Genomic DNA, 8,532 nt, shown 5'->3' with positions numbered 1-8,532 from the left:
TCCTTTGAGGCAGCTTGGGGCTCCTCTAGGCTTCAGGTGACTTATCCTATCAATACTACAATTCCAAAGAAATAAGTTACTCTATCTGCTTGTGCAAATCTTACACTGGGGACTCTTGGGGGGACCTCAGGACACTATTAAGGAATAGAAACTAATCTAGTCACTTGATTTGAAGCTAAGTCTAGAAAGCCAGAATGGGACAAGGTAATGTGGCCCTAATGCCACACTGAGGAATGGGACTTAATTGTAATCAGCGGAGAAACCCTTGTACATTTTTAAATAGGGAAAGGACAGGATTAAAACTGACCTTTTCTTTTCCCCATGCAACCACCAACACAATTTACACCAGTTCCGGCTTTGAAATACTGAGTTTGCCATTTTAGTGTGTGTAATATTTTTTCCTTTCCTCCAAACTTCATCTTTTCCTTTCCACTACACAAGATTCAAGAATGTGAAAGGTGCCAGAGAAATTAAATGGCTTACACTCTGTGTTATAACTTGGAGGGTTTATCTTAATAGTAGGGTTTCTCAACCTCAGCACGAATGCCATTTTGGGCCAGATAATTCTCTGTTGTAGAGCGCTGTCCTGGGCATTGTAGGATGTTCAGCAGCATCCCTGAACTCTACTGGCAAGAAGCTAGTGCACCACCAGTGATAACAATGAAAAATGTCTTCAGACATTGCCAAATATCCCTTGGAGGGCAAAGTCTTCTCTGGGAAGAGACATTGTTTTAGAGTAGATGTCTGTTCATTTACAAATAAAGTTTTTTGTTTGTTTGTTTTGTGAGACAGGGTCTCCCTCTGTTCCCCAGCCTGGAGAGCAGTGGTACAGTCACAGCTCATTGCAGCCTCAAACTCCCAAGCTCAAGTAATCCTCACACCACAGCCTCTGGAGTAGCTGGGACCACAGGTGTGTGCCACCACACCAGGCTAATTTTTTTTTAGTTTTTGTAGAGACTGGGGTGTCCTTATGTCTCTCAGGAACTGGTGACCTCAAGTGATCTCACCTCAGCCTCCCAAAGTGCTGGAAATATGGACATGAGCCACCACTACATCTGGCCGTTTTGTTTGTTTGTTTGTTTTTTTAAAGGAGATTGGAAACAAATATATCTAAGTTAATTCTTAGGAAGCTTGGACTCATTCTAAATACAGGAGAAGTTTATTATCTTTTTTTTTTCTTCAACACAGTAGTGATGACTTCCTCTCACATAATCTTAGGGGCATTTTTTACTTAAAAGCAATGCGTCCGTTTCCCTCTCAACATTGTCTTTGTCTATTAGAATTGGACTTGCTAGTCTAGACCTGTGGAGCAGTGGAAATCTGGTGCTTGCTCATTGAGCACGAAATGCTCAAAGCTGCCTCAATTCACACCCTACACCAATGCCTGGGCAGGACTTCACCTTTGTCTTATATTGGTGAGCAAACCACTTCCCGCACAGACATTGATCTGGATACTGTCAGTTCCTAATTGGAAAAGCAATAGAAGTGAAATTTATTTAATTTCACTTAATTTCACTTAATACACTCTATTAAGACGTGTACACTTCCAAAAGTAATGCAGAATGATCCCATCAGAAGTGTATCTGCTCCTTTTCTTCCCATCAGAATTGTAGAGTACCACAGCAGTATTTTTGCATGCCCCCGGGATCTAAATCAGGCCCCCAGGACACAGCACCAGCTGCTCAGGAACCAGGAGACTTTGCCCAGGGACTGCCTGCAGCGATGGTTCCCGTAGAGCTCCCCCGTGTTATATGCTCTAGTGAGATCCAGTCTGCACTCATCCACAATAACCACCGCACTTACAGCAATGGAAAAATCATGGTACAGTAGTCAAGACTTATCCGCGGAAGGATCCTTCGCGTGTCCTGACGCCCAATAGGTCTCAGTAAAATGTTCAGTGAAGGTTGAGTGGAGGGGGTTACATAGCAGCCGCCACGAGAAAATTTTATCGCCTCATTGTTTCCGTTGACAAAATAGGGACAGTATTTGTTAAATCACAGCACAAAAATGAAGTGTTTCAATACTTTTAATTTTTTTTTTTTTCTTTTGAGACGGAATCTCTCTCTGTCGCCCAGGCTGGAGTGCTATGGGTGATCTTAGCTCACTGCAACCTCCGTCTTCCGGGTTCAAGCGATTCTTGTGCCTCAGCCTCCCAGATAGCTGGGATTACAGGTGCCCGTCACCACACCCGGCTAATTTTTGTATTTTTAGTAGAGACAGGTTTTCACCATGTTGGCCAGGCTGGTCTCGAACTCCTGATCTCAAGCGATCCACCCGCCTCGGCCTCCCAAAGTGCTAGGATTACTGGCGTGAGCCACTGCACCCGGCCTAACATTTTAAATTTCTTAGTGGCTTGGAAAGAAAGCACCGTAAAAGTACTTGCCTTCCCTGTCCTCTGTTTATGTTTGTTTAGAAAAGAGCAAAACAAACCCAAGTGTTTGCTAATTCCTAACATTTAAACTGGAAAGACTGCCCATAAGAAAGACTTCTTAAAATGTTTAGACCATCTTGAGGTGACGCCTTGCCTCCCCCCTCCCCAGGCGGCGCAGTGGGAGTGACTACGCGGGGCTTAGTGTCGTGAGAGCTGCCCTGGGAAGGGGACTTGGAGTGCGCAGTCTGCTAATGACGCGGTCTTCTAAGGGCCCCCAGGACAGCTTGAGTAGCCCCCAAGGGCAGGCCCCCGACCCGGGTTCCGCAGGGAACCCTCAGAGCGGCCTGCCTCTCCCCCAGGCGCCAGAACAGGCGACAAGGCCACTTTAAGCGCGCCCGGGGCGTGCTCGCCCTCAGCTGCGGCCAGGAGCCATTAGTGCAGGGGGCGGGCCCGGGACGCAGCGGCTGTGGAGCTCCTCCTGCTGGAAGGCTGCCCCAGGACCCAGCACGTGCGCAGCGGCCATGGCTTCCTCAATTATCTGCCAGGAGCACGGCCAGATCTCGGGCCAGGTAAGAGGCTGAGGAAGGGGAGGCAGCTGCGTTTATAACCTCGCGGGCGGGTCCTGGGCCGGTGGCCCCCGCGGCCCTCACAGCCCGGCCCGGGGAGCTCTCATTCTCGGGGAACCGCGAGGAGCGGGTAGCAGGAAGGGCCCCTTCCAGGGCGCGAGTCCACTATCCCCGGGCGCCCTGAGCTGGGGAAGCGCGGACCCGGCTTCTGAGGGTGCCCCTGGGTGCCACCAGGCCCTTTGGGCCTGAGGTCGGGGGACGGGGCTGATTTATCTCAGGAGAGGAGGCCAAGGAAGAAAGAGAACTGAATCGTGTTATAAAGAAAACCCAGTAACAGATGAAATGTTCACAGTGAAACTTAATGGAATCCAAAAAATTCCAGATTGCATCACATCAGTTACTCAATAAATGTGAATTATCCAACTGAAAAAAAAAAAAAAAAAAAAAAAACCGTCTTAGCCCTTGACGTTTGCCCAACTTAGTTTTCGAGCAGAAGGCCACTTGTAGAGTTAGCTACCTAGAAACACGATTTTGTAGGCACTCTGGGGCTGGTGACTGGACTAAAATGAATGATTTTTATTCTTAATATAAGAAAGTTTACGCGTGCTGTTTCCCTGCAGTCCGGTCTCTGCACAGCTGGGCAGGCTTATTTTCAGTTTGCACACTGGCGTGGCATCCCAAAGTGTCCTTCGTGGAGCTTCCACCCAAATAGGCAGCTTTGTGTGGAACCAAAGCCGTGGTGGGAAGGGGACCTGCTCTGCACGCAGTTACCACCTGCATGGAAATAAAAAAGCCCACTGGCCTCTTTTGAAAGCACCTTAATTTTTCAGCCCCTTTAGCAAAGCACAAAATCACTTCTGTAACTGTTTTTGATAAAAGTGAAAGGTGATTACCCCACTAGGAGGAAAGCATAGACGAAACCTCCCCAGGCCAGAAAGCAAGGCCAGCTGGGGAGAGGGGCTTTCATCTTCCTATTTTCCGCATCTTGATAAATAGGAGAGGGCAACCTTTCGTGCTGAGTGTAGTCTTGTTACCTCTTAGAACACTCTGCAAACTTAATTTCCTCTCCTTAAGAGCAGGCTTTCTGAAATGGAATTAGGATCCCTCTGAAGTGGACCCGTTTAACAGGTTTTCTTAATTTTTCAAGATGGAAGAACCTATTTAAACTCTAAGGAAAAATAGTATTTTATGGTGCAGGATTAGGCAAAGCTGCACAAAACGAATTCTGAATGAAATATCTGATTATCTAGTAGAACATAAATAATTGTGGTTTCCTCCCCTTAAGAGAGTGTGAAGCCCCAACTGACCCCTTTGTGTGCCTTTGTGAGAAGAGCCGCTTGCTCAGTTTCTCCAGATAGAGCTGTTTAAATCCCTTGACTCCTGGGGAAACTGAAGACCCACAATTGCCCCATGAGAGCCTCAGCCCTGCAGCTGCTGCTGATTGTGGGCTGCTCTGCTCCTGGTGATAAGAGTGACATAAATAACAACTCACTAAAATGTAGGAGTGATTTGCTTTAAGCACTTCAGCACCTGCTGTTACTAATTAAGGGTTTAGCCTGCCACAGATTGCAAATGGAAATCCAGTGTCTTAAAAATTGTAGAGACTAGAGTGCCCTGCATGTTACTGTGATCACAGAAATGAAACAGTGGATGAAGTGTCTTGGTGACAATGATGTCGTGTTATTAAAACCGCCCACACGTAAAGGGTATGTACCAAGGTTAATAGGGCTTACCCTGAGTGGTGGAATTAGTTTTCTTTTTTTGATTTTTTTTAGTATTTCCCAATGAATACATGTTACTTTTGTTTACAAAGGTGTAGTAAGCAATTCAAACAGAAAAAGATATTTCATCAAACGAAGCCTAGCATTGGTTCAAATTATTGCTCACAGGTGAAAATCTTAGATGTACTCAAAGGCAGTTTTCCAAGCAGAATATACTAGAAACATTTATTTTTCTTTTTATCAGTAGATCTTTTTCATCGCCTGTGTTCATATTACATTGTCAACAAGATATTTTTAACTAAATAAATATTCAGATTTGTGTTGGTTATAAACTATTCCCTTAATTTGAGTTAACTGGAATTGGGATAGTGGACTTGAGCAGTGTTCTGATTTGTCCATTAACATTCCAAGTGTGCTATGGCCCTGATTTTGTAAGGCAGGGAAAGAAGCATTTGGCAAGACAGCACATCAGTTCTTTCCGGAGCTGCTTTATGTCATACCCCTCTGTGCCATGGTGCAAGACACTATGCAAAAACTTCAGACTCCTGCACAGAATGGTGGGTTAGCGGTGCTTCTTTCTCCTCATCCCTTTCCAGATCGTCTTCCTAGCTACCCTCAGATTTCTTCCTACTTCCCACTATGCATGTTCTGCCCTTCATAACTCTTTCTTGACTTTTTTTCCCCAAAAGGCCGAGAGATTCTGGGGACACTGGGAACTGAGCCTCTGAGGGGTATCATGCAGTCAGAATGCCATGTGCTAGCTAGGGAAAGGCTCAAGCTAGGCAGTTGATTTCTGTTATTCTAGACTTTATGCTCTGCAGGAGGCCCTGTTTCCTGAGCACTGTGATTCAAACAGTGCAGAGCCCAGCATGGACAGGTTTTCCCCTCTCCTCTGGTCCCTCCCCTGCTAGGTTGATTTGACGTTTTCTGTGTTCTTTGTGCTCAGGTTCGATATTACTTGCAAAAACACGGCAATAACTACCACCTGCAGGGCACTGTACAAACACTTCTCATAACAATCTTGCAACGTAAGTATTTTGATCCTGCAGACGAGGATCGCTTACGTGTCTTATTCAAAGCCACTGGTAAATAGTTGAACTAAGTGACAAGACTCTGGTCTGTCTGCCTCAAATGGCTTTGCTCCCTTCCCACTGCATCAAGCTGTTGAAAAAGGATTAGTAACACCCTTAGTAGAACTGGTCATACTCCATTCTTCCTATATTCCAAGGATTGAACGCCATGCTTTCTTAGCAGAGAAGAGGGCTGTTAGAATGTAAGCCCCATGAGGGCAAGGACCTTGCCTTGTCTTGTTTGTTCACCTTGTGTTCCTAGGACCCAGCCCTGTGTCTGCCCTATAGTAAGGGCTCAATAAATATCTATGGAGAGAATAAACATCAAGCATATTTAAGCAGATACATAAAGGCAGGATATTTTAAAAGAAAAAATAAACCTTACTAATATAAAGTTTTACAAACTATATCCCAGGACACCCTAGTTTATATGTGTTATTTTAGTGTAATTATTAATAATTCATTCTCAAAAGTGCCTCAGTTTGGAAGATCAATTATATGGTCATACACCCTAATTGTACTAGATAGGTTATTTTTGGGCATTCATATTTGCTTCCATTAATCAGGTTAATTAAAAAACAAAACTATAATTGCTTCTGTTGTGATCACTTGTTAATGAGTGTTTCATTGTTTGGTTTTGGGTTCACAAAGAATATATTTGTATAGAAGAAATCATGTGCTGTAGTGGAGATTCGCAAACAGTCTGCACTCATAGGCATCACAAAGGCTTAGAGTCCCATGCTGCTCCTAAAGTGTGGCTGGAAATGAGAAGTATTTATAAAATGAAAAGGAAACACACTAGTAGGGTCCCAACACTCTCTACTGTAGAAATTCCATATTTCAAAACTCATTTAAAAGTGTTGTGCTGTGTTCTTGGAATATAGAGCATTGAGGGAAGTAGAAGGAAATAAGTTGGTGAAGTAGGTTGGTAGCAGGCTATGAAACACCGTGCTAAGGAGTTTAAATTTGTATCCTGTTTAGTGTAGGGTAGTGCAGGTGAAGGAGATTGGCACATGATGATTGAGCACACAGGTCAACCTCCCCGTCTACCCCAAACTCCAGAGCAGATGTCTTCAAAATGTGATGATTCCTTTAAGTAAATAACATGGAAAAAGAAGACAGGTATTCCAAATTAAAAGATCAAGGCGCTATAACAACCAAATGCAATGCATAGTTCTTAATGGGATCTTGGTTTGAACAAAGCAACTTCTCTCTGAATGTTAAAAAAAAAAAAAAAAAAAATCCACTGAAAAATGTGACATTTAGAAAGCAGATGGGGTCCAATTGCACCTAAAACAAAAGTAGAAAATCCACAGCTTAAAAGACACAAAGAGAAGAAATGCAGTGATAAAACAATTTTAGTGATAGTTCAGGCTCCATGTTGACAGAAACAAAGATGAAAGTAGCCCAAAGCGTGCTCACCTGGTTTGAATTAGTTGGGTACAGAACACCGGGCCAGGTTGGCCCCCTGGATTTACCCTGTGGACTCTCCCAACTCACTCCTACTAAAGCAGGAGCAGTGGTGCCTTTAACTGAAAGATAAAACTCAGGAACTCTTCTCTAAAGAAAATGAACCATACATGGGATGAGGACTCCTGGTATCAGTAATTTCCAGACCCCTGTAACTGAAAGAGGAAAGGAAAGGCAGTTCTTCCTAGGAGGAAAATAAACTAAAATACTTGGTCTTCAGAGTAAAGCCCACCTTGATTTTGACAATTAGCTGGTGCCAAGATCTCTGCTCTTCGGCTGTTGCTTTCGCTCATCCTGCGCACTCACACCAAACCCATAGTCAGTTGTCCCATTAAAGGAGGCCCGCACTGAGGAACCACCACCCCAACTGCAGGAGAAATTGCCTGTTCACATCCACTTAGTTCTTGATTCATCTTTATGTTTGGAAACCAAGGATTGCCAGACATTAACAGAACTAGACAAATGCACAGATCGAACAATTAAAGAGACAGATTTTTAAGGTGCTATAGACTGAATGTTTGTGCCCTTCACCAAATTCATATGTTGAAATCCTAACTGCTAAGGGGATGGCATTAGCAGATGGGGTCTTTGAGAGGTGATTAGGTCGTGAGGGAGGAGCCCTCGTGAATGGGATTAGTGCCTTATAAAAGAGGCCCAAGAAAGATCCCTTGCTTCTCCACCACATGAGAACACAAATAAATTGCCATCTGTGAACCAGAAATTGTGCCATCACCAGACATTTAATCTGCCAGTGCTGTGATCTTGGACTTCCTCAACCTCCAAGCTGAGAAATACATTTCTGTTGTTTATAAGCCACCCAGTTAATAGTCTTTTGTTATAGCAGCTTGAATAAACTAGGATGTAAAGGAATAGGGGGAAAAAAAAAAACTTCTAAAATTTGAATTTGTGTCTGTGGAGAGAATATCACATCCTAAAAATAGCAGGTAATGAAAAATTACCAAAAAATCTTAGAAATTAGTAATTTACATTAAATGGATTGAAATTGTAATACTTAGAATAATACTTAGAAGGACTGAAGACTAAGCCAGTGATCTGGAAAATAAGGAAATCTCTGAGAGAGAAGTCAAGGCATGTAGGATCAATTTAAGACATCCAGCATCTCATAGAAGATTTATGAGGAGAGACAAAGACAACAGAAAGAAGGAAGTAATCAAATAAATAATAGAAGAAAATTTTCAGAGCTAAAGATCCACTGGGTGCCAAGTAGGATGAATAAGGTCTATATTCAAACACAGCCTAGAAATGATCAGAACCCAGAGGAAAAACAGGAGACAAGCATCTAAAGAAGAACAAAGCAGCTTATTCTTTTCATT

General features: G+C 43.6%; 1 protein-coding gene across 3 annotated transcripts in view; it reads left to right on the top strand.

The window, feature by feature from the left end:
• Positions 1 to 2,268: 2,268 nt before the first annotated feature.
• Positions 2,269 to 8,532, top strand: part of SOHLH2 (spermatogenesis and oogenesis specific basic helix-loop-helix 2) — a 46,989-nt gene continuing 40,725 nt past the window's right edge. For 2 of the 3 annotated variants that reach the window (XR_639658.3, XM_009191768.3), the window contains exon 1: positions 2,269 to 2,940. Coding sequence is in view for 2 of the 3 variants with exons in the window: in XM_009191768.3 (XP_009190032.1) it covers positions 2,893 to 2,940 (48 nt within the window). In the remaining variant the exon portion in view is untranslated. The remainder of the gene's footprint in view (positions 2,941 to 8,532) is intronic. The other variant, XM_009191767.3, reaches the window with a different exon arrangement.

This window comes from Papio anubis, chromosome 15, assembly GCF_008728515.1.
Source record: "Papio anubis isolate 15944 chromosome 15, Panubis1.0, whole genome shotgun sequence".
Taxonomy (NCBI): domain Eukaryota; kingdom Metazoa; phylum Chordata; class Mammalia; order Primates; family Cercopithecidae; genus Papio; species Papio anubis.
Note: the sequence above shows the minus strand (reverse complement) of the source record. Positions and strands in the feature narration are given on the sequence as shown.